The sequence below is a fragment of the Chrysochloris asiatica genome, unplaced genomic scaffold (genome assembly GCF_000296735.1).
Source record: "Chrysochloris asiatica unplaced genomic scaffold, ChrAsi1.0 scaffold00001, whole genome shotgun sequence".
Taxonomy (NCBI): Eukaryota; Metazoa; Chordata; class Mammalia; order Afrosoricida; family Chrysochloridae; genus Chrysochloris; species Chrysochloris asiatica.
In genome coordinates this window covers 49,796,228-49,819,817 of record NW_006408519.1, presented here as the reverse complement: position 1 = coordinate 49,819,817, position 23,590 = coordinate 49,796,228, and the positions used below count along the sequence as shown (strand labels likewise).

The window sequence follows — 23,590 nt, the reverse complement described above, 5'->3', positions numbered from 1 at the left end:
AGTATTCTGTGTGTACACAGTTCTCCTGTATATACAGTATTCTCTCCAGGTGTACCCAGTTCTGTGTTCGCAGTACTCCATCCACGTGTACACAGAATGCCATGTGTGTAGTGCTCCCTGCATGTTTGTGCAGTCCTTTGCAGATTCCCCTCACAGGATCCTCTCTGGTCCAGAACTCACAGAGCTGCAGAACAAACCAGTGTCCCTGAGCATGCCCTGGGCTTCATGTACAGAGCCTGGCTTTGTGTGCACGTGTGGGTGACTGTATGATTTTGTAACGCAGGAGAATCCAGCTTTGGCAGTGGCCATTAAAACATGTAAGAACTGTACTTCGGACAGCGTGAGAGAGAAATTCCTTCAGGAAGCATGTAAGTGCACACTTCGGTGAAACTCAGTTTGACTTTACATGTGTGATGTTGTCATGTGCCGTTGTGTCAGTTTCCGAAGAGTGTCTAGTAGTTAGTAGTCCAGTACTTACCCTACGGCCTCAGCCCAGGACTCCACGGTCCCTGTGGTAGCAGAGCTGCTTCTGATTGAGTCAGACATGCGCTGTTGGACCTTACTGACAGCCCCTGCACTGATGAGAACCAGGTTAGAGGTGCCCCTTGGCCTGGAGCCCAGAGGTGTCAGGACAAGTGGCGGCAGACTCTGCAGGGGTGAGGCTGCCTCTCTGACTTGTCACCGTCTGAACACTTCCTGCGCAGTGTCATTCCCTGCCCCCAGCTCGAGTCCCTGTGTCCCTCCACAGTGAACCTTTTCTGACCACACACGTAAAGCATGTCTCCCATAGTGTTCCCTTTGCTTTGTGAGTACTAGGGTTCAGTATGAGGGACCTTCAGAAAGTTTATTCCACTGTGTACAGACTTTGTCCGGCTCCCTTGTGTGCCTGGTAATTAAATAAATCAGGGGGACGTGTCCCCTGCTCCTGCCCCATACCCAGGTCCCCAGACAGCGTGTGCCTCGTGCCCCAGAGAAGACCATCAACAGACACATGGAGGGATTAGGCGTGCTGTCCTTCACTGTGTCCATCAAGTGGACACCTGCTTCCCTGGGGGCCCCAGTGCATTCTCTGTCCTTCATCACCCCGACCACACCGCATCTTTTACCCACTCCTAGTCGCAGGACCGAGACTGTCTGCACTGTCACCTGACAGCCTGCCTGCCCTACCTGTGCTGGTCTCCATGTGCATTGTATGTTTCCTACCATACAGGTCTCTCCCTCACTTAGTTTATCTGAACTGAGCGTAATGGCATGCAGGCGCGGGAGCTGGGGTCCCACGGGGGTGTGGTTGGAGCTCAGTGCTTCCTTCAGGGGGCTCTGTTAGCTGTGTTGTGGTGGTGGTTATGTGTGCCTTCTGTCAGGTGTGCTGATGGTACTATGTGTGTGCTATGGTGGTAGTGGTGGTAGTTGTATGCCATTTGAGTAGGTTCCAACACATAGCAATCATGTATAGGGTTTCCATTGAGCAGCTGATGGGTTTGAACTGCTGACCTTGCAGCGCCACGCCAGGAATCCGTGTTAGGTGTGGCACATGCAGACCTCTGCAGGGCTTTCTTTAGTGGGCTCTAGACAGGGAGGTAAGTGTTGTCCGGGCTAGACTGATGGTCATTCTTGAGACTGTGCAGGCCCAGCCAAGGGCTCTACCACAGCGATCCAGCTGGCAGCAGAAAGAATACAGAATAGGCTGTGGTCCAATAAAACTTTATTGACAAGCAGTGGTGGTGGCCGAGGGGCCTGAGTGGGACCTCGGAGCCTGCTGGTCTTTAGCTCCTCTTGGAGCACCTGTCTCACTGACCACAGGGCCCTCTGCCCTGGGCTCCTGGGCACTTACAGCAATTTCCTCACAGCAGGTGCAGAGGCCTGGGAAAGCCAGGATGGCACGAAGCTAGCGGGAAACGGAAGAAATGAACTGAAAGTGAGAATGAGCATCCTGGGGGCCCCAGTTTTGTATCCAAGAGATCATAACATACGAAGTGGCATCCAAAAGTTTCTGGGGACAATTCTGATATCTTTTTCATTCACTTTTTCCACAAACTTCTTGAAACTTCCTCATACATAAGCAATTGAATCAGGCAAGCTAAAGTCTAGTTGTAAACACTGTGGGTTTGGTTCTCAAAGCTGCTGTCTGTGGTGCTATAGAATAAGCACTCAACCTCCAGGTCAGTTTGAACCACTGTCAGCAGTTCAAATTCTCGAGCCATTCCTTGGAAAACCCTACACATGGTCACGATGACTCAGAGTCAACTCTATGGCACTTAACATGTCATGGACTGTCTTGGGGCGGGAAGGAGACCGTAGGCATTCGGGTTGTCTCCTGTGAATAGGAAGCAACTTGACAAGATTGTCAGGTGACCTGTGGGTGCATTGGCAGCATGTGAGGTGCTCAGAGCAGGATCAGAGAGGCCTGTCTGTGCCCTGTTCCCCCACCTGAGGGCAGGCTGCATCCTGAGAGTAGCTGTGGGGAAAGCCACTCCAGCCAACGCTCCAGAGCCAGGAGTATGCAGTCTCTGTGGAGGACACAATCAATGGAGGACCAGGAACCCTGTCATCAGAATGACAACGGGCTGCCCTGTGTTCTTCCACAGACAGCGTGAAAAGGGGAGGGCAGCTAGTGATATCACTAGCAAACAGAAAGTCGGTAAGGAGATCAGAATTTGGAAATGTGTTTGCCAACAGGTGCATAAAATTAATTGCATTGCACCAAGGCTGACACATTTATATATTGCTTTGTACAGACAAGAATTATATACCCTGTTAGCAATTTTCTGCAACTCATCAAGTAGATTCCTGGTGTGGCCCTATAGGATCAGCACTGGACTGCGAACAACAGGTTGGCAGTTCAAACCTACCAGCTGCTCCTTGGAAACCCTATACCAAGCTCCTGTGAGTCAGAACTGACTTCATGGCAGTTAACACCAGTAATAGTAGTAAAATCCCTCAAAGACAGTGAGAGGCCGAAATGGCCCAAATGCGTGCCTGCACAGGACACCTGTAATCCTAGTCTTTGACCATTTTTCCTTCCAGTGTTTACACACATGTTATTTTATAATACAGTAGTGAGTGTAAAGATCATTGCTTCTGCTACAGTTCTAATGTCCACCCCTGCTTGTCCCCAGACAAGCGTGTATTTTCTTTCCTGTGTGACAAGTCTGAGAGACAAAGGCTTTGGGAACCACCAAACTTGTCCTTAGACTTACTGTGTAGCCTGCTGTCAGCTCCTATCAGTATGCACTCGGGCTCAGGTACATGAGTCCCCGTGTGGCACTGTAGCTAACCATGTAACTAACCGCCAGGTCGGTAGTTCCGACCCATCAGCCTCTCTGAGAAACCCCATACAAGGTTCATGGGGATTGGAACCTATTCAACGCACTTGACAACCGCTTAAGTTGCCGCATACACTCGGCCTGTACGTGTGTGGGCGGCGCCCTCTCCTGGTCATTGGGAGCCCTGCGTAGCAGGGTCACAGCAGTGGGGTCAGAAGCCACTCTGACTTAGAATACCCGTGGCCATCATGTCCAGCATTCTGTGAGGGACATGCCACGTTCCCTGACCCCCCGCCTCCTTCAGGTAAAGCACAGGATGCTGGCCTTCGGGCTGGCTTTGTCGAGAGAGTAGCATCTACTGACTGAGTCACAGTCTAACCTGAGTGGGTTTTCTGGGGAAAGCCTAGGTTGTTACCCATAGAGGAGAAGATAAGGTTTGGTTCATGCTTTACTCGCGAGCTTTTGTCCCCTGGACAATGGCTGGTAGTCCCACCACTGTAGCTCACCTTCTGGGCCCGGTGCTTCAAGAAGCTGAGAGGGTTTGCTGAAGAGTAACCGCAGCACTTTCCTCCTAGTGACCATGCGTCAGTTTGAGCACCCTCACATTGTGAAGCTGATTGGTGTCATCACAGAGAACCCTGTCTGGATCATCATGGAGCTGTGCACTCTTGGGGAGGTACTGCCCACCTTCCCTCTGGCTGGTGGGCGGGGGCAGTTGACTGTGGCGGCGTGAGAGCCTGTGTCTGTGGGAAACTGCATCAGTAGGTACCGGATTCCCATGATCCCTGGCTTAGTGCTGATGCCAGTGGGCCCAGGGCACTCATGATGTCCATCCACTGTCTGTCCTGAAGGGACAGAGAGCCCACTGATGGCAGGATGAAAGAAAGTAGTAGAAGTTAGCTAAACTGAAGCAGTGTGTAAGAAAATGTGGAAGATATGCTTCTCAGTGTCTCAGAGACCAATTGTCGTTAGTCACAGGTCCTTTTTCAAATGTGTGTGAACAGATGGGTGCCACGCCATCCCCAGAATATTGAGAGCTTTCATAGAAAAGGCACAGCATCTACTCCAGCAGGGAACCAGTGACAAATGCAGATTCTTGGACCCAGCCCTCTGCAGGTGCTTCTGGGCCTTGGCGGAGATGTGAGAATGACCACTGAGCTGCCTGTAGGGAGTTGGCCCCCAGACCACTGCGCTTCCTGTACTGGAATTCAGTGATAGAACTTTGGGCGTGAAACTCTTTGCAACACACACCCCTTGTCTTTGCTCAACACAAGTTCTCAGGATGCACTAGTTAGGTGCCCCCTCCCCCCCGCATCCAGGGCGGGCCCTAGGCCCCATGTGCAGGGAGCACCCATGAATGTTTCCTGCCTTTGCGTTTGTAGGACATGTGAATGAAGACATTGCCAGGTGTTTCTCACTCATTGTTTCCTAGAGTCAGGGATGCCAGTCTTGAGCTGAGCAGGGACTGAGTCCAGCAGGTTCAGTACTCTCTGTGTACCCATTTTTATCTTCTGCATCTCCAACGTCACTTCTGGCCTCTTCCTCCTAGCCGCCACCTTGGGCGTGTTCAAGTGGAATGAGGTTTCAAGTGGAGGTGAACTGCCTAGGGTTGTGTATCAGCTTTGTTTACATAGAACTAGATATTTTTTGTTCTCCGGGTGTTTGTAATAATTACCTATATATTTTGCGCTGCGCTTTCACTCTTTCCCTTCAAACACATTCTATGTGGGGGTTTTTTCAGACATTCACGTAAACTGTAGTCCTAAGAATTGTGATTTTACAATAGATTCCCATAAAAAAGAACAACTAGCCATAATTTCCATGACTGTCCTGTTTCCGAGGGGCTGGGGAGCATGGGAAGTCCTTCTTTTCTTCACACCTGTGTGACTTGAACAGCATTGACATGAAGGACGCATGTTTACTAATGGTTCCTGTTTTCTGCCCTCATTCTTTTCATGTTGGTCACTGTCTCCAAAGCTGAGGTCATTTTTGCAAGTAAGGAAGTACAACTTGGATCTGGCTTCTCTGATCCTGTACGCCTACCAGCTCAGTACTGCTCTCGCGTATCTAGAGAGCAAAAGATTTGTACACAGGTAAGGTTCACAGCCTTAGAGCAGCAAGGAATGGAATGGGCAAAGCTCACATTCACAGCCATCTTGTAGTTAAATTACAGACTGGCTCCAAAGGATTGTCTACCAAAAAAAGGAATGTCTACCACCTGGAGGTACTGTGCTCCTTTAAAAAAGCACCTACAGGAGTCCTGGTGCAGCTCTGTAGGATCAGCACTGCACTGCTAACCGTGAGGGCGATAGTTCAAACCTACCAGCTGCTCCTCAGAAACCCTAGACAGAGTTGCCATGAGTCGGACCTGACTCGATGACACTTACCAAACAGCATGGCACAGTGGTGCTAAAATAAAGATGAGAAGCTCAGGGGCATGAAAGAAACTGGCAGCCAGCCTGCCTGCCTGCCTGCCAAGCAGGGAAAGCGGAGCCACAGAGGCACCACTGGAATCCACCATGCTGGTCCTGTCAGAGCAAAGCACTCTGCCCAGTGCGCATACAAGTGTGTGTGGACACCATTCCTGAGAGCTTCTTAACCTGGGCCTTCCTGGCATCACCAGTGACGTCTGCCCCACCTCTTGTACAGTCTGAGTGTGTGTCTACAAACACTGCGTTGAGTCCTTCTTCCTGATGGTTTCCCAACGTTCCAAGGGACAGCACATGCTAAAGCACTTGCAAGTGTTGTAAAGGTAACATTTACGTGGGTCAGCAAGCCATGTTCAGTGAGCAGTGTCTTTACCAATTAATGCAGCTGAGCGGTATTGTTTTACAGAATGCAAGCCGCATTTTCGTTAGAATATCTGGTCACTGTTGAAATGATCATGTATCAGTAACGTATTTGTTAGTGCAGTTATTAATGTTATTTATAAAAAGCATGAAACATTTTCATTATTTAAGAATGTACTTGAAATACCATTGGAAATAATAACAGTCGTGTTAATGAGTAAATATGTGCCCAAAGGAAATGTGTTTATAATTTTTAAAAGTAAATACCTTTTAAAATCTATAGTGGTTGTGGTGGTGGTATCCCGTGGAGTTGGTTCCTAGTCATAGTGACCCTGTAAATCTTTCCGGGGACAGAAAGCCTCATCTTTCTCCTATGGAACAGCTGGTAGTTTTGAACTGCTGACCTTGCAGTTCACAGCCTGATTTGTAACCAGAGCTCTGTATAGAGCTATAGTAGATCCTCCTGTTTGTGTTGTATAGACAGAAGCCCTCTTTGAAATAAACTGTGGGAATAAAGTTGCCCAGTAGCATAGTGGATTACAACGTGTACTGCTAACTGAAAAGGTCAGCAACTCTAATCTACCAGCCGTTCCATGGGAGAAAGATGAGGCTTTCTGCTCCCTCACAAATTTACATCAGAAACCCTACTCAGGGTCGCTGTGAGTCGGAACCAACTCCACAGCACACAAGCACCACACCACCACCATGGCAATAAAATTTAGATGAGCTTGAGTTTCTTTTTTTGTGTTTTCTTATGTTAAAAATATATTACCCTAATTTCTTTATTATTTAGGGACATTGCTGCTCGGAATGTTCTGGTATCCTCAACTGATTGTGTAAAATTAGGAGACTTTGGATTATCCCGGTATATGGAAGACAGTACTTACTACAAAGGTAAGGATTCTGAACAATCAGTAAGAACAGACTTGGAATCGTCACTGTGTTTGTTTCCCCAAAAGAAGTGTAAGGTGATATACCCAGTCACTTGCTGAGTAAGGGGCAGAGCTCGCGTCACTGGAGGAAGGCTTGTGTTCCAACAATGGCGCAGGAGCAGTTGACTGTCGGTTGTTGCGTCAGCTCCGGGTTCTGAGGCTCTCACACTGCAGGATCAGAAACCCTCAGCACACAGTGTGGGAGTGCTGGGTTGGCTGTTGTTGCTGTGTGCCGTCAAGGCAGTTCCATACCTGGTGACCCCGTATAGAACATAGAACCTCATCTCTGCCTGGAGACCTACGTAAATACAATTGACACTCTTGCCCGGCGCCCTTCAGTGCCCCCCCCCGCCAGCACCTCTTCGTCCACCTGTCCTTTCCCCAGTGTGGCTGTGAGGCCCCGTGTTGGGGAGGGACACCTCTGGGCCCCCTAAAACAAGATCCCTGCAGGAAGGTGCTGCAAGCTCATTCCTCTGCTGACTCAGAGACTGAAGCAGTGTGCTGGGTCTGGGGGCATTTCCCCTGATGGTACATCGTCGTTTAGGCCTTTAAAGAGGAGGGTTTCAGCCATTCCAATGACGGCATATGACTAGAAGGTCATTTGTAAAACAAGGTCCCACCCAAAGATGGGCTTCTGCTTTCTTCACTGTGGAACCTTATGTGATAGCTGCAGGTACAGCCTCTGGTGGGCCTGGCCTCTCCATGGAGGGGTAGACACCTGTCCCTTTATGCCTTTCCCCAGTCTGAACCCCCACCACTCCAGTGGCACCCCAAGAGCACCAGCGCCAGGGCGTCAGAAGGTGAAGTTTGTGACGTGGACGGCCTCGGCTCTCTGTAGTCTTTAAAGAGGCCGGGTTCACTCTCCACACCTTGTCTTCTAGCTTCCAAAGGAAAGCTGCCAATCAAATGGATGGCTCCAGAGTCCATCAACTTCCGACGTTTTACCTCAGCTAGCGACGTGTGGATGTTTGGTGAGTGTTTGAGAAGGTTTTTTTCTGGTTTTTTCTACAAACCTGTATGTAGGTTGACTTGCCTTACCTAACCTGGCCACCTCCTTTGCTCCCCTTCCCACCTTGTTCATCCCTCCAGCCTGTGCCCAGGCTGGCCCTGGCATCCAGTGTACTTGGTGACTTCTTGCAGCCTCCCTGGCCACCTCAGGCCTCACCTCCGGCCGAGACTTCTCTTCCTCTGGCGCACTTTTTTGTCCTTCCCACTGGCTTCTCCTGCTCCTAACACTGACCGCCCCCTTGGCGTCAGGCTCTGGCCGACTTACTCCTCGCTGCGTAAGCTGCTTGTTCATCCTGGGAGTTACTCTTGTACACAGGCACATCGCGGCTCTCAGCCTGCCTTTCCTAGAGCATTCCTTCTGCTTAGACTGTGTAACCTGATACCCCTCCCTCTGCCTCCTCGTCCCCCTCCCTGGCTGCCTGCCTCGCGCTTTTTCCCTGCCGCTGCTACAGCATCTCTGCAGAGCAGAGGTCCTGGGAGAGTACTTTCCTCCCCATCTTACAGACAAGAGTCACTTTGTATGTTATGTATGTATCTATGTTAAGTATATGTTGTTGTTGTTAAATGCCATCAAGTTGATTCTGACCCATAGGGACCCTGTGTAGAGTTTCCAAGGAGCAGCTACTGAGTTTGACCCACCGACCTTGCAGTCCAGTGCTTATCCTACAACCCACACCCGGATTGCACACTTTATGTATAGCCATTCCTTTTTCTTTTCCATGTATTTGCTGTAGTTTTTTTTTTTTTTTAATGTTTTATTGTGTTGCTGTTGGTTTATAACAGCCATTCTGCACCCTAGCTGGTACAAGTGAGGCAAAGGAACATGCTTGGCTCCAGAGCCAGCTTGATGTGGGTTCAAATCCCAAAACCTCCACCTTTACTATAGCTCTCCAAGCAAGTCACTGGCTCTCTCAAGGGCACTCCGTGCCTCAGAGCCTGGGAGGTGCCCATTTCCCACATTCCCCCGTCTGGACACCTGGGAATCGGTTGCACTCTGTCGTTGGTGTTCGGCTGATGCGTCCTGCAGTAAGAGTCAAACCATTTCCGTGTAAAGAGAGAGCCTCTTCTCTGTTTCTTGGTCACATAAGTGATGCTACGTCTCACCATCCTTGGAAAAAGCCTGGTGGCATGTGTTAGCACTTGTCTGCTGACAGAACAGGAGAAAAGATCTACTCCCTCACTCTTAGAGTCTCTGAGCTCTTAGCATGAGGCACTTTTACTCTGGTACATGGCATTTCTATGAATCACAATTGACTCAGCGGCCCACAGAAGACGCTTCTGAGTGGCTTCTGAAGCTAGCTAAACCGCAGTATTTAAAGCAGTATAGGATTAATGTGTGTCAGTTAGTTGCAAAGACGCATGTCAGGGACATGTCAGCCCATGCCCAGTACCTATCTCCCCATTACTGGCAGTACTGTCGTTTCTGGTGAGAACAGAACTGAGGCGTTGTGTTTACCAGATGCTGTCTCATATGGAACTCACTGCACTTACTCATGAGAAAAAGTAGGCACAGCTCCTCTTCTCAAGGACCAGTTACACAGTGTGCGTTTGGTGACGGAAGGTGAGGTGAGAGGAGCTTTCCCCAGGGGAGAATCTGAAACTGATGGGTGGTGTGTGCCTGACGAGAGCGGTGTTTGTGAAGGAGGAGGGAGCGTGAACTTGCGGTAGCACTGTCACATAAGCAAAGTGTGCTGTGGTGTTGGGCAGACAGCCGTCCAGGGGGCACTATGTGTCTCTTGGAGGACCGTCGCCATGCCCTCTGCTCAGCCGGCCTTCTCAGTTACTGGTGTCAAGGGTGGATGCTTTGTTTTGCTCAGAAGATCAGGTAGCACTTGGTGTGTTGTACAACCAGAAGGTCCAGGGCAGCCCTGTGCCAAGCACTCTGTGGGCACTGTTTTTCCCAGCAGCACGTGCTCATGTTGTGTCTGTGACCCATTTGTTGACTCTGCACAGTTTCAGCTTCTCCTTAGTGCACTTGCACACTTCGTAGACTGCAGTGGAGCGTCAGCATTGCTCTTTATACGCACTGAGAACGCAGAGATGTGTGTGACTCCCTTGAGTACAGTAGTTGTACTCAAGAGCCTGCAACGCCTCCATGGTCTGCTGGTTCTGAGAAAGTGTCTGGTTTCCCAAGGGCAGGGTGCAGGTTGGTGCTGTGGGGACCCCAGGGGCTCAGAAATGTCCTGTGTGGAGAATGGTGGCCTTGCCAAGGGAGGCCATAGTCGGGAAAACATTGAAAATTCATTCCACTTTTCATGCTGCCTCATCGAACTCCCTTGAGATGGTTTTCTGAACAATCCCCATACTAGAGGAGAAGGGAGTTTTCCCTAAGGATGGAGACTTGGGTGGGAGGTGGTGTCCTGTAGCCTCAGTTCTGCTGTCCGGCTCTCATGGCCACTGCTCTGGGACCAGCCGTGCAGGTAGCCTCCAATGAGGGCTCAGCCCTCAGGCCTGACTCACTGGTGTCTTTCCGTCCCCCTCACAGGTGTGTGCATGTGGGAGATTCTGATGCACGGGGTGAAGCCTTTTCAAGGCGTGAAGAACAACGATGTGATTGGTCGGATTGAAAACGGGGAGCGATTACCAATGCCTCCAAATTGTCCTCCCACCCTCTACAGCCTTATGACGAAGTGCTGGGCCTATGACCCCAGCAGGCGGCCCAGGTTTACTGAACTGAAAGCTCAGCTCAGGTAGGAGCCAGGTGCACAGGAGCAGGTGCGGCTGTTTTTCCCCGTCTGTCGTGGTAGTGCCTGCGGTCATTTCACCCGTGCGGCCCCGGCCCAGCATGTTGTTGTACACACCTGGCCTTGCTGGAGCTCAGCTCAGGTCTAGACGTGAACCTCCACATCTGTGTCCAAGCGCTCCCCAAACTCTCCCCGGTTCTGTGTGACTTAGAGGTGCAGAGCAGTGCCCTTGTGCGTTAACCCTTCTCACACTCATATCTCCCGCCACACCTGTCTCTCCCTGGAACCCTGTGTTCCAGCCACATCTCCCCACGTCTGCTTCCCCGCTGCCCGTCCACTTGCCTCTCCTGCAGCCCCTCCCCACGTCCAGTTTCCCCACTGCCCGTCCACTTTCATCTCATACAGCCCCTCACCACATCCAGTTTCCCCACTGCCCATCTATGTTTGCACTCACCACATACTGTTCTCTAAATGCGCGTCTGTGGGCTATTTCTCTGGGGCCTTCCTTCCCACTTGTGCCACTTGGCAAACTCCTTGTTCCTAAGGACCTATCAGAGATGGTTCTTCAGGAAATTTCCTCACAGAGACAGCCATCATTCTGTGCCCTTTGAAGACCTAGGTTGTAACATAGGAAGCCCCCCTAGGGGCCCTCTAGTGTGCCAGGCACTGTGAACCCCATCTCCTGAGGGCATGGTGTAGTACTCTGAGGGTGGATCTGCACAAGGGTTGCAAGAGCGTCCTCCCTGCTGGCAGGATCCCAGACGCTTTACTCGGTTCTGTGTCCACAGTGCTAAGATCAGTGCGCCACAAACATCTGTGCTTTCATAAGAACCATCGTTTCCTGCAACCTCAGGGCACAGCACCACCGCAGACTTGGGTCCACAATTTCAGTGCTCCCCTGATTCTGTGGAATGTCTGTTACTTCAGAATTATAGTCTTTCTCCATAAAATCACTGCCTCTCAGGCTCCAAAAGTCCTGATGGGTCTCCTCGCCCAGCTTCTTCATTCAGCGCTTGACCTTGTACAGGGTGAGAGAATCTCTCTCCGAGTAAGCAGGACTCGTGCTAGAGTTCAGGTGTGGTGCTGTGGGTTAATGCACTGTACTGCAAGGTCAGTTGGAACTGCAAGGTGTTGGGTTCAAGCTCTTCAGCCACTCCTCGGAAACCCTAGCCAGGGTCACTGTGAGTCGGCACCAACTTGAGCACACTTAACAACTTCACAGTGTGGTGGACGTAGGAAAGAGCCTTAAGTAGTTGTTACCAACTTTTGTTTCTCTAAGTGGGTTCTGTAAATCCAGCAGTGAACAAACCCTGAGAGTTTATGTCCTTCAAGAGGCGCAGAGAAGGAAACCATTACTGACAGTGTTGTGTGTTGAACACACAGGGGGGCAGAGCGCTCTCTTGTCCCTGTGACCCTCACTGCTGTTCAGGTTCCACTCCCTAGGGCTCCACAGAACACGGCTGGACCTTTCATGTGACAAGTCTGTTTTAGAGAGCTTTCTTGTCTCTCAAGTTCCCGTCAAGTACAAGCTCCTGGTTTCTTACTTCTCTTGTAATTAGAGCTAGGTTTTTTGTAAATGCTTGATTTCTTGACTTGTTAAAAGATAGAAATTATGTTCTTCCTCCTTGACTTTTCCACAGAATTTGACAGGTGGTGTCCTGGGCTTCTGCTAGCCTCCTGGCCTGCCTTCGCCCAACATGACTCACTGCTCTCCCCGCTTCATCCCGTCTCTTTCCTGTGGCTGTTTCTCTCCTCTGCCCAGCCTTCCTTTCAGGCCTCCCCTTCTTTTTTTTTACAAGTCCCAGACCTGGGTTTCCCATTGTTGTCTGTTTATCCAAAAAAGCAAAGCTGGTGCCTTCTCTAAGACAACACCAACAGGTCATAATGGAACCTTTGTCTTGCTCTCCATATTTGGGTCCTCTGCTCTCCATATTTGGGTCCTCTGTGTCCCTCCCTTCTGTCCCCAGGACCTCCTAGCAGCCCGAGAGCCCTTACTACAGGCTCCACAGATCCAGTGCCCCTCTACCCAGCCTCTTTCCCCATCTGGATCCTGGAGCAGTAAAGGCCTCTAAGGGTGCGAATTAGGACCTCTTTTCTCGTGGCCCTTCCACACTCTGGCCCAGGGGTCAGAGTTGCCTGCTCCGCTGGCTGCAGCCTCCTCACCACCTCTTGCCTCTGCTGCCAAGATGGTGGCTCCCTCGTGTCCCTGAGCACCAGCAGGCCCAGTGGGCACCCACAAGGCAAAGAGGACTGCGACACTCTTCCTGCCCTCGAGGAGCTCACAGTCTAGTACGTGCCCTCCCCTACTAGACTGAAGCTCCTTGAGGACAGGGGTCGTCATATTCACGTCGGTGCCGCCTGCCCCTTCTGGCCTGCGGACTGTCACTGAGTGAGGACGTAGAGCACGTACACTGAAAGCGTTTCTGCGTGCTCACACACAGCAGAGGTGGGAGAGCGGTCCTCCTTTAGAAACGGAGCTTGTCTCTATCCTGAATGTTTCTTTTATGGATACCAAATAGGCCAATGAAATTTAACTTGGGAACGCAATGGCTTGCTTGTACATTTGCACTTCAACAGTGTATCACAGTAATTAAGTAGGTTCTTTATTCTGTTTTTTGCTTTGGAGTTTTTTTTCTCATCTTTTATTATCTCTAAGATTTGAATGAAGAAATGAGTGTTTCCCAAATCCCATTTTCCCTCTGTCTTCCTTAAAAGGCACAATTGTCAGTGGACCGCGGTGATCCCGGGAGCCCTCGTGTCTCCCCGGGCTCCATGTTGGTGGAACGCTCTGGCTTTTCATGATACGGCTTGTTCAGCAGAGTCATGGGGAAAGTACTGCTCATACTTCCGGGCCTGATTTGTGACTCAGGAGGCCTGCCCTCCTTACATCCTGTCTCCTCATCAGTCACCATGAATTCATGGGGTGGTAGAACTAGGTTAACCCCTGCATATCCTGCTCCAAACCCAAACCCAACCCACTGCCTGAGGCCCCAGTAGGGCAGAGTGGAACAGCCCCAGGTTTTCCCAGGCTGTCATCTATATAGAGCAAGGCTGCTGCCGCCTCTATCTCCCACACAGCAGCCGGTGGGTTCGGACCACTGAACTTCTGGTTTGAGGGAGCGCTTTAACCACTGCAACACCAGAGCCCCTTGATGGCCTGTTAACAGTTGTCAGGAATTCTTCACCATGACTGTGGGTTGAGTTCTCACCAGATATGCATGTGCCCACATGTGTGTGCTTTATGACTAGCAAGTAGTAAGAGTGCACGAGATGCGCATGCTGTCCGGTTAGGGCCCACAAGCCACGCCACGCGAGAAAGTGAGGCTCTCTGCTCCCACGAGGATTGAAAGCCTCAGAAACCTTAGGAACAATCACTGAGTTAGAAAGAATTTGACGGACGGCACTGAACAGCAACGACAAGTGTCTGTTGAAAATGACGATGGTAAACCCTTAGTTAGTTCTTCTCATTCCTCCGTAAGTCCTGTATCTGTCAGCCCCCGATAAGTAGAGTTGGTGTTTGCCCTTTTCGAGGTGACGTTCAGAACTAGTCTTCCCCAGGTCCACTTCCTCCTTGCCTTAGTGGTGTGACACTGTGAAAAAGAGACTTTCTTATTTCAGATTGTTGTTGTTACATGCCATCAAGTTGATTCCAACTCTTAACAATCCTGTAGAGGGTTTACAAGGACCAGCTGGTGAATTTGAACTGCTGACCTTGTGGTTCACACTCACTTGTGATCCCACAGCGCCACACCAGGACTCATATCTCCGTTTAGAGAAGCATGTTCAGTTTCTGGTAGCTTTCTTAAATACTTTCTAGAAAGAGGAAAGCAGTAAACAAGATTGTCAACATTTAATTTTGTGCCATCATTTGGGTGCGTTATTTATGTCTAACTTTCCGTTGAGACTTAATAGAGAAACATTAAAAAGTGAATAGCTCAGTGAGTTTCCAGGAATTGAACACACTATGTGACCAGCGTGTGACACCCAGTGTGATCAAGTTACATACGCATGCAACATTCATGTATTCATCATGAGAACATGTGGCTGTTTATCCATTACATTGGCTTTGGTGCATACATGTATATAACTATTGTGTGACATGCACACATAACCGCCACTGTGTAACACATGTTGTTGTTGTTAGGATAGCCACCCTGAAATATATATATGTGACCTCGATATAACACATAGCCACTATGCGATACACACATGTAATCATGCGTGTCACAAGCATGCCGCTGCCATGTAACCAGCATCCAGGTCAAAACCTTGCACCCCAGCCTTCCAGGTACCCACAATGCCTACCCCCACCCAAGTCACTGCTTAGACCCCATAGGACTGCCCTGCCTGCAGTTTGGTTTTGATCCTCTGACTCACCTATGGAGGACTGGTTGCTTTGAGGGGTTCCATTTGTGACTGGGCATCTGGGTCCTTCCAGGGGAGCATAGCCGCATGCTCAGTGAGCATCTGTACAGAAGAGTCTGGGCTGTGGATCCAGGAGGGCACTTGCTAGGTCCCAGAGCATGCATGCTGGACATTAGAAGATGTGCCCATTTTCTTTCCAAAGTGGGCAGTACCAGTTTACCTTGCTCCCAATAGTGCTTGGAAGTTCAGTGACTCCCTGAGTTTCAGAGCCTTGTTTCTAAGGAAAACCATCTTCCCTGTGTGTGGATTAGGTAAAAGAACTGAAGTGCTGTGTAGACAGGTCTGTCCTCACTCCGAGGCATCGCCGCCCATCCTCTGCGGTCACCCCTGCCAGTCACCACCCTAAAAGCAGGTGAGGGTCTGTCAGGACCACATAGTGCTCTGAGGTGCAGGCAATATTGGTATGGTTAGTGTACAAAGGAGGAAACTGAGGCTGGGTGCGGTCTCTAGACATGGCCACAGGTCACACAGTGCTCTTCTTATATTTCGCTTGGGGAACAAGCAGTTTATATCATTCCATGAAAATGGGGAAAAGGAGAAAATAAATGGCACCACTAGTAGGAATCCCTGAGACTGTCCCTCGTCCGCCATTCCAGGTCCCGGAAGAACAGCCTCATTGCTGGGGCACGGGAGTCGCCCACAGAGCCTCAGGCTTGGCTGGGTTGGTGGCATTTGGTGGCCATCACACTGTGAAGGTGTTATAAACGTGTTACGCCAACCGCTGTGGCCCCAGGGCCTGCTGAGAGAATTGGAGTTTGGGGCTTTTGACAGGGCTGCCCACTGGAACCCAACTCAGCGGTACTGGGTCGTTTGGGTTCTTTATTTGCAATTCATATTATCAGGTTTGACTTTTTAATTCTGCAGGAATCTGTGGTCCGGGCTATACGTGCTCCTCGTGGCTGCGAGACACAACTTCCCGTGGCGTCTTCAAATGGGATCTCAGTGAAGTTTAGACTCTCGGGTATACATGATACTTCATTTGACCGTGAGAATGCCGGCTAAGGCTAGTGGTTCTGTAAGCACTGAGTGTGCACATGTGTGCATATGTACCGTGCATAAGTACAAGAACAGAGAAAGAGGCAAGTCTGAATTGGACCTGGTGTTTGAGGTGATAGGAAGGTTGAGAGTTTTCCTCTGTCAGGATATGTGACTTTATGACTCTCTCTCTCTCTCTCTCTCTCTCTCTCTCTCTCTCTCTCTCTTTCTGTGTCAGCCATTTGGGAAGTGTCTGGGTGCGGTTTTCATTGTGTTCATCATGCTTGGGTTCACCCGACCCCCTGACCTGTAAAACTCCATTTGTCTGTCTCAGGAGTCAGCGCCCTTGACTGGCTTCACGATCAGCTGTGCCTCCCAGCTCAGAGCTCAACTCTCTTCTGGCTTCTCTGGGCTGCTTGATGTTTGCGTGTGTGTTAACAGTTCAGGGACAGCCAGAGATTTGGGAGAATCTGTACACAGAATTTGGGGCACTCTCTATCTATCTGGGATTCTGCACCCTCGTCCCACCCCACCCCATCCTGCACTCCCCACCAGCTGTGTGGGCCCACACTCAGCCCTGATGGGATTCCTGAAGCCCATCAGATTGTGGCGTGCCTTCTGGTGTCAGGCTGACTGCTTTGGGTCCCTCTCCCATGCCCCCACATCCTGGTTTCCTACGCCACAGCCAGAGCATACAGTTGTGAACTGAGCTCCACCAAGCCTGGAATAGGGTGAGGTTACCAACAGAAGTCGTTTGTCTCTCATTACAAGGGTAAAATGGTTTCTGTGGTTTGAGGTCTCTGAGGGTTCATGAGTCCCATTGTGCGGTGTGCTGTGCGGGTCTGTAAGGGGCACAGTCGCGGGCCAGTCAGCCAGATACCAGCCAGTTCCAGATGTGTGTCCCCACCTCACCTCCATCCCAGACTTGTTTTCTGCAGCAATACCAGTTTTTGTTTGTGTGTGTGTGTGTGTGTGTGTGTGTTTTATTAGAAAGGTCAGTTCCATTCCTTTGAAATGAGGCAATGTTGGATAATTGGAAGAGATCATGTTTCAAAATTGGTATTCCCATGAACTTGCCAAAACAAGTCCCTTCCCACTTGGCTGTCTTCCCTCCCCAGTTTTACTGCAGGTCCTCTTTCTCTGCATGTGCTCCAGATTCGCCTCAGTCTCTGGGAGCCCACATTCATTCTGTGTCCAGAGTAGATCGTCTAATGTCATCCCTGTTTGATGATCAAAGTCTGAACGTAACGAGGGTCTCCCCATATGAGAGCAAAGAGGAGCCAGCTGTTGGGGGAAATGCATCCCTTTCCTGACAGTCATGGAGTCAGGTCAAAGCTCACACATGTAACTGACACCTCAGAAGTAGTAACAGTCTCCACCTGCTCTGTTTCTGCATCCTCAGAGCTCTTGTTGAATCGAGTCCGTTCTAACAGCCATCCTATAGGATTTCCGAGACTGTCAAGCTCTGCAGAAGCAGACTGACTCATTGTTTTCCTGTTGAGCAGCTGGTGGGTTCGAACTGCCAACCTTTCAGCTAACAGCTCAATACTTAACCTACCATGCACCATCTCCCCAGCAAGACGCAGGTCCAAACAGGCAGAGGTGCAGCTCCTACCTGTCTCCCTGTCTTCTGGGACCTCTGCCAGCAGCCACTCAGGAGCTCCTGTCTTTCCTCCCCTGCACTCGCACCTACACCGGCTGGGGGCTTATTTCAGTGACTCCCGTAGCTCAGTACTGGAAACGAGGGAAGGCCACCTGAGACCCCCGTGTATCTCACCATCAGCACACCTTGGGAGGGAATCCCTTCTCGTTCCAGAGCAGGAGGCACAGAGACTTCGTTCAGAGAGCTGATGGAAAGCTTTTACTTTGCCTGCTACCCGTGAGCAGTCCTGGTAACCCAGTGGATTAGGCATTGCACTGGCAACCCAACAGTCAGTGTTTCGAGCCCACCAGCCATGTTTTGGGAAAAGAGGTCTTCTGCATCCATCAAGATTTACAGCCTCAGAAACACGCCGTGACAGTTCCTCTCCATCCTGTCCGCCCGATCAGAGTCGGAATCAACTCAATGGCAGCGGGTGGGGTTTTGGTTAGCAGCCATGAGTCAGTTTCCTGGATGACACTGTTAAAGTTAGAGAAATAACATTAAAGCTAGCTGTAAATAACAAGGGGCCTTCAGAGAGTTTGTGGGAAAATGCCTTATCTTCAAATTCCATTTTTTCACAAACTTTCTGCAGCTCCCTCGTGTCTTTCCCTTTCATCACTGTTCTTTTCCTAGTTGGAAGGAGCCGTGAACAAAGACGTGATTAGCAAGGGTCCTCACACTGATTACATGAAAAATCCCCTCTTTTACTCTCTGGACTGTTTGCAAGCTGAGACCAGAAAAACCGCCATTCTAGGCAGAAACACGAGGGCCTGCTGCCAGTTTCCATTAGGCAGCTACAAGCTTCCAAGTGGGTTTTACTGCCCCTAAAAATGTTCACAGTTTGGGAAAGTATGCTTGTATTTGACCCCTTGCTCTGGGTTCCTCAGCAGCTGTAAGCACAGACAGGCTGGAATGTCCTGCTCCAGATATGGAGCGGTCTCCCCTTTGTGCACACAGATCTCTTTGAGAGTTATTTATACTCTCTGCTACGCTGAGCAACAGATATTACTATTACCCAGAAGCCTTCTGGTCCCAGAAGGAAGTGCTGAGGTCGAGGGAACACAATTCCCAGTTGTCATTGCATTCTTTGAAGAATAAGGCGAAGAGTTGAATGACAACAGGACCGACCGGCATGTCTGCAGGGTGTAAGGGAAATTGGAGCCTCGTCTTAGAACCCTAGGAGCTTACAGAGTCCCATCAAGCAGAGAGCCCACAGGGCTGCTGGGCTTTTGTTTAAGGGCCAGGTGATGGGGGTTTTAGAGCCAGTGCTGGGCGCCTCCTAACCAGGGTCTCAGGCTGCCTCCCTGGCCCCCAGTCATCCTGCAGAGAGCAGCCTGAGCTGCTTTTCTGCTGAACACTGGAGAGTGTGAGGAGGGTAGAGGTGCCCTTCCTTCACAGTTCAGTGGGTGGGCTCTCCTAAGTGTGGGCCCCTTGTCAGTGCACCTCTCACTCTGCTGACACGGGGTGCAACAAGGGGCCCTACAGAAACCACACAGGACAGGCACAAAGTCAGCCTGGAGGGAGCTTCAGATGGATCTGCTGTGTGACCCACAACAACAAAGTCACAGTGAGCCAGAGCAAGGGAGGACGGTGTGGAAGGATGGACGGGGCTTGGGATTTTCACTTTCAGAAACAGAAGCAGTGGCCGCATGTGTGCACAGGTGCATACCAGCTCCTAAAAGATTAACGTGAGTTTTAAAGCCTGGCACAGCCTTCGGAGGCATTGATAGATACACCAAAGACCCCGCCTCTGAGTCAATTCTGCCTTAGCCCTATAAGGACACCTGCTCTCTAAGGTTTCCAAGGATGTCATCTTTGTGGGAATAGGTGGTCACTTCCTTTTCCTGTGGAGCAGCTGGTAAATTCAAACCACCAGCCTTGCAGAGGGCAGCCTGGCACTTGACCCATTGCTCCACCAGGGCTCCTTGGATAGAGAGGAAGCGAAGATGCAGCTCCCTAAGTGTCCCCTCTGTCGCATTAGCTCACACCACGGGTGTCCGCTCTTGGTCCTACCGCTTGTTTTTCTCACATTCCCAGGCGCTTGGGATCAGTGGATTCTTGAATTGATGGCTACTTTTGATGATTCTATTGCCAGCACTTCAGTAAGCAGCTGGATGGATTTGCAGAAAGACACGGCTACTCTTTCATACCGAAAACGGAATCTTCTTGGCTTTTGGCTTGTGTGAATTACTGGCACTGGTGGGAATGGAGCCATGGTTGCAGGAGCTGGTGTTTGGCAGCAAGTTTGGGGCAGTTGTGCCCATTTTTAAAAGCTGCTTCTGCTCTGGACCTCCTCACACAGTGGTCTAAACAGCACACCTGTGTTACGTGGGGTGGCTCTGAAGGGCCACTCAGGATGTCTGACCCCATGTCTTCCTGTGTCTTGAGTGAATCTCTTCATCACCTAGTCACAGATCTGCTGGCCGGGGGCCATGGGTGCGTTCTGTATGCATGCCACTGGTTTATTCAGCAGAGACTGGCTTGTGTTTACAGCTGTGAGTATGTACACAGAGAGAAGGAAACTGTAAAGGCGCGTGTTCCCTCCCATGAGCATAGAGATGTGTGCACCCCACAAATGCTGGCGTTTTCAGGGTACATCGATAGCTGCTTCATCTGCTCCTTTGGACTGTATCCTTCGTGCATCACCACAGCACGGTCCCACAGGGCTTGGTGTCTGTCCAGCCTGCTGCGTCAGCACATGCCCCTCTAGACATCCTGAGTGAAGCCAGCATTTTCACAGAGCCCTGGTGACATGGGGGGAGGAGTGCAGTGTGTTTCCCTGAAGATCACAGCCTTAGGACACCCCCCCCCCCGGGGCAGTTCTGTTGTGTGCACTTGGTGGCAGTGGCAGCCCCCGTGTCCTTCGGACACAGCGCCAGGTCCCCACTCTGCAGCCCTCACCAGCTCTTAACGGGTGCCCACGGTTCCTCCGTGCAGTTTGTCTTGCCAGCTGTAGTTGTCAGGGTAGAACTGGAAGGAAACCAGAATCATTTTCTGGGGAGAAGGGATAGTTCTGATCACAAGCTTTTTCTCCAAGGAAAATATCCCCTTCCCTTTTTGAGAGGAAGCAGGAAAGTCAGGATGCCGTACCTCTGTAGCCGTGGTTTGCTGACTCGGGGGGCTTGTGGAATGTTTTGTGTGTCTGCCCTGACTGGAAAGATGATGGTGTATGGGGCGCCGTGAGGACAGCCTCCCTCCATCGCCTGGAGTCAGGGAGGCGCTGCTGCTCAGCGGCTACACAAATTCCCAGATTAGAAAAGAATCTGGTGCTGCTGACCTCACTCCTTTCATGAGTGATCAGGCGGTTGTTTACTGCCTCCACCCGGGGCCACTGGCGCGGGAAAGCACTGCTTCTCACTCTCAGGGCCCGCCGCTGCTGCGGACGGGTCTCTTTGTAAATGTCTAACTCGGGCTGCCTATGAGCCAGCTCAATGATGGCATGCAGCCAGGGCTAAGCAGCCGCGTCTGCAGCAGGGCGAGTGGCGGGCAGTACTATGTGGACCTTCAGATAACCGGTCCAGCCGTCACGGTGGGGTGAGTAGTATGTGGCGTTTTTCAGATAGCTGGTCCGACTGTCGCGGCAGGGTGAGGAGTGGGCAGCAGTATGTGGGGCTTCTGATAGCTGGTCTGGTGGTCGCTGTGGGGCGGGCGAGTCGGGGGCAGTACCATGTGGGACTTCAGATAGTTGGTCCAGCGGCCATGGCGTGGGGGCCTAGCAGGGTCTCCAGGTAAAAGCACAGATTTGTCCGGTACAGTTTCCTATCTGTTCACTTCCTGAGGAGACAGAATGCTGCTGGTACTGAAGCAGTTATGGGAGGTGGTTGGCCGGGTTTCTCACTTGTCATTTCTGTGCAACTGATGGAGGCCCATTCTGTGGGTGCCCATTTTCACGTGAAGGGTCTGAATCGTGAGTTACACACATGCTTGATGAAGGACTACTTGGGGCTAGAAGGGTGGCTGGGTGTTCACCATAAACTTGAGTGTATAAGCGTTTCATCCTGGTGTTTTCCCCCGGCTTCTCCCTCTCTTACCAGCTGTCTGTGCTTACCTCATGGCTCTGCTTTAAATGGACCAAGGCAATTCTAGAACCACTTGGTGAGGCCTACGAAACCTGACCCCTCTGTCTCACCGTGCTAAGGATTTGGTCTTTATTGTCATCACTCACAGCCAACCAGCTGGTGGGCCTGTAACATGTTGGGGTGGGGGCTGGAGGGCCATGTCTGCTGCCAGCCTCCTAAAACCGTGTGTCATTTTCCTAGCACAATCCTGGAGGAAGAGAAGGTTCAGCAAGAAGAACGCATGAGGATGGAGTCAAGAAGACAGGTCACGGTGTCCTGGGACTCTGGAGGGTCCGACGAAGCACCTCCCAAGGTAGAGAAAAGCCCCCTGGGACAGCCTGTGGAATTGACTTACTTATTGTTGGGTTTAGTGGTCTACAGAACGTCAGATGTCACATGGTTCTAAGAACCATCCGCACACCACCACTAACTGCTCTTTGTTAGCCTCATCCGCTTGGGATCCAGGCTGTGCTGAGCTGGGTGTTATGGGGTGACATGTCTCCTCTGCCCCCTCCTGCATGACTGTCCGCCTGCATGGGCATGCCTCAACAGCGGAGTCAGGGTCCAGTCATCGCTGGCCTTTCTAAAGAGGGACCACATCCACCTGACCCTTCTGGTGGTGCTGGTGGTTCTGAGCACCTTGGGCAGCGGTCTGCCCAGCTGCCTGCCTATGGTGGTGGCTGGTGCAGTTGGCTGGCAGTATCCTCCGGCCTTGTTGCCCATTCCCTGTCCAGTCCCCTCCAGGTGGCGGTCAGGGCCCATCCTGGAACCTGGCGTGCTGTGGGTTGGGGCTACAGATGATGTTGCTCTTGACACCTCTGTCACATATAATGTAGGTAGGGCCCAGAAGGTATAACCTAGGATGTGTATGTACTTGGCGAGCGTACCTCCCATGACCTAGGGCTCTAAGCTAGCATAGTGCCTGGACTTGGAGAGAGTCTATTTGAGCACACACGGTAACATGGTGTGTGTTAAAGACCAGCAGACAGTGACTTCAGCACTCTTCGAAAACGTACTGAATTGAGGAACTTTTTTCATCTAACCCTTTTCCATTGCCTCAGTCTGTTGTTGTTAAGGTTTTTATTGTGGATTGAGTGTAAGTTTACAGGGCAGATCCTCAGGTTTACGTTCATTATAATGATTATGATCCCTTCCATGTACCATCAGTTAACAGGGTTTCTCTCTATCCATGTAAGCTTTTTTTTTTAAAAAAAAAAACAACAACACTCAGGCATAAATAATGATTTACATCTCCAAAGGTCACATTCTGCAAGTCTGCCTCCTGGCCACCGGCTCTTAGTCCTTCTCTTCCCATGAATCTAGAGTCCTCAGCCCTTCCCCCTCTCCATGTCCCCATCTCTGCCTCTGTCTCTGGTGTCGCTACTTCTCTGGATAGGGTCTTGAATTCTGCTTCTGCGCTTCTCCCTTGATGGTCTTAGGGGTCCTCTGTTTCTGGATGTAAGATTAACCACTCCCCTGTTTTTGTTACAAAACTTCTACCTTTACATTTGTGACAGTCGCGATTAGTCATGATAACAATTACTATTGAATCATAAGAATCTTATCCCATCTCTTTTCACCAGACCCATATAGATAAGATGAAAACTAGTCAGTGGGAACTGTATCTTCCCCCGCACACTCTGAAACTAAGCTCCCTCTTGAAACCTTGTAAGCCAGTCACTTTGTGCCTTAATTGCCCCCTCATTTTAGGTAGCCAATGTGTAAGTTGCCTGTACATATCTACCCTGTGTACAGAGGGTATTGATACTTGATGTGAAGACTCCTTCCCTCTCTGTTGGTATTTAGAGTAACTA

General features: G+C 50.6%; 1 protein-coding gene across 1 annotated transcript in view; it reads left to right on the top strand.

Moving 5' to 3' along the window:
• PTK2 (protein tyrosine kinase 2) overlaps nucleotides 1-23,590 on the top strand; it is a 150,005-nt gene that overhangs the window by 97,890 nt on the left and 28,525 nt on the right. Inside the window, 7 exon segments of the mRNA XM_006878226.1 lie at nucleotides 284-368; nucleotides 3,839-3,939; nucleotides 5,241-5,356; nucleotides 6,846-6,946; nucleotides 7,866-7,955; nucleotides 10,478-10,682; nucleotides 21,978-22,089. Coding sequence (XP_006878288.1) covers nucleotides 284-368; nucleotides 3,839-3,939; nucleotides 5,241-5,356; nucleotides 6,846-6,946; nucleotides 7,866-7,955; nucleotides 10,478-10,682; nucleotides 21,978-22,089 — 810 coding nt within the window.